This window comes from Vigna radiata, unplaced genomic scaffold (assembly GCF_000741045.1).
Source record: "Vigna radiata var. radiata cultivar VC1973A unplaced genomic scaffold, Vradiata_ver6 scaffold_215, whole genome shotgun sequence".
NCBI lineage: Eukaryota > Viridiplantae > Streptophyta > Magnoliopsida > Fabales > Fabaceae > Vigna > Vigna radiata.
Window position 1 is genome coordinate 408,152 of NW_014541783.1, and position 1,959 is coordinate 410,110.

General features: G+C 35.0%; 1 protein-coding gene across 3 annotated transcripts in view; it reads left to right on the forward strand.

Annotated features, from left to right (window-relative positions):
* Positions 1–263: 263 nt before the first annotated feature.
* Positions 264–1,959, forward strand: part of LOC106778162 (NAC domain-containing protein 71) — a 2,839-nt gene continuing 1,143 nt past the window's right edge. Inside the window, exons 1-4 of one of the 3 annotated variants that reach the window (XM_022776064.1) lie at positions 264–530; positions 628–905; positions 1,457–1,588; positions 1,681–1,938. In XM_022776064.1, the coding sequence (XP_022631785.1) occupies positions 335–530; positions 628–905; positions 1,457–1,588; positions 1,681–1,938 (864 nt within the window). In that variant the 5' untranslated portion in view covers positions 264–334. Of the gene's footprint in view, positions 531–627; positions 906–1,456; positions 1,589–1,680; positions 1,954–1,959 lie in introns of all 3 variants that reach the window. The other 2 variants (XM_022776063.1, XM_022776065.1) reach the window with 2 other exon arrangements.

Here is a 1,959-nt window from a genome sequence, read left to right on the forward strand (position 1 = left end):
TTAAAAGAGAATTTAGTGAGTGATTTAGGATATTTATGTTTCATATTAATTTTGAAATAACTATTTTTTAAACTTTAATATTAGAGATTAAGTATAATGTAATAATTTTTATTACACATGGAAAGATAGTGTAAGAGATCTATAGCAACAATATCCAATCATCTTTTTTTTTTCTTTGTTTTTGTTTTTATTTTTTGTATTTTTCTATGATAACTTGTTAGCGAAGGAGTCAACGTGTTTCAATATAAAAAGAAGAAAGCCACAACATAACATAAATTCTCCTTGATCTCTGTGTGATCGATTTCTTCTTCCATTCGTATTTTCTTTCTTTTCGATGTTTCATTCAACCTACAAGCACAGATTTCAGTGTTCACCAAAATCAATGGGTAAAATTGTTGGTGTCGGTTTCCGTCCTACGGAACAAGAACTCGTCGATTTCTACCTCAAACACAAGTTGCTGGCTGATGATTCCCGTGTCGACGTTATCCCTGTCATTGATCTCTGCCAAGTGGAACCTTCCGATGTACCAGGTAATCTAAAAATCGAAGTACTGAGCATCCCTTTTGTCGTTTTTATTATTCTTATCTTTACGTCATTGTTGTGTGATCCTTTTATTGTTTCGAACAGGGATACTTGCAAAATCACGGATACGATTTGGTGACCCAGACTGGTTTTTCTTTAGTCCGGTCGATTTCAAGTATGCAAACAGTAAAAGGGTTAACAGGAAAACCGAGAAAGGATTCTGGAAAGCCACTGGAAAAGATCGTGATATTAAGAGCTGGAACAACAACACACTGATTGCCACTAAGAAGACTCTTGTATACTACACAGGAAGTGTTTCCTGTGGTGTCAAGTCCATCTGGGTTATTCACGAATATCACGCTGTTACCTTTCATGAAAGCAAGGTTTTTTTTTTTTTTTTTTTTTTTTTTTTTTTTTTTTCACTTTTTGGAAGTCATCTTTCTACTAGATTATTGTGTCTGTAAATTGTATAATTTTTTAGGCTTAGGTAATTGTTCTGGCTTTAGAAAAGGTTGTTGTTGTTGTTGTTTGATTGTTTGCTTCAATCCCATGTTTTGTTTCACTCTATTCATCGCCCAATTTTCGTTACTTGTTCTTTCTTAGAGACAAAGTGGACATGGTAGAGCTTATTTTTTCTTGTAAACTTGACCTCTGACCTTTCTTTCTGCTTAGCTTAGTTAAGTGAGTTTTATTTGGAAGCATATCAAAACAAGATATTTTTAGTTTATTCCAGTGGGAACCTGCATATGGATGAGCTCTCTTGAATGCCTGACTATAAGAGTTTAATTAAATCTTTTATCTAAGTGAGCTCAAAATTCATCTCCAGTTTTCATCAAGGACTGTCAATTTCTTCTGTATACCATAGCCTGATTTTTGTTGACTTTTGTTTTGGATTAACTTCAAATAAATGCTGATTGTGCTCAAAATTCTGCAGAGGTATTTTGTTTTATGCCGCTTGATGAGGAAATCTGGGAAAGCAATTGAAGGGGGGACCGATCCAGTAGTCTGTGGTGAAGAGGAGCCCAGTGAACTCAATGTTTCTGACTACGAAAATCAGGCAACATCTGTAAGCTGAATCATCCGTGATGGACGTATTTACACTCTGTCATGTGAAACATGCTGAGAACTGATAGTTGTTTCTTACACATAATTTTTCAGGGAGGTACGGTTACAGGAGCTGAACCAATCTTTCAGGCTAACTCTCAGTCAGAGACATACATCTCCCAAATACCACAGTCTTCAACAGAAGAAGCATCATCTTTTCCAGATTATTCATTAAACAATGCCTATTTTAGAAATGAAAATTGTTTTATACAATTTTCATCTAAAATTACGAAGGAGAATGAGTTCCTAAAGGATGAGTTCCTAAAGGATGAGTTCCTAAAGGATGAGTTCCTAAAGGATGAGTTCCTAAAGGATGAGTTCCTAAAGGATGAG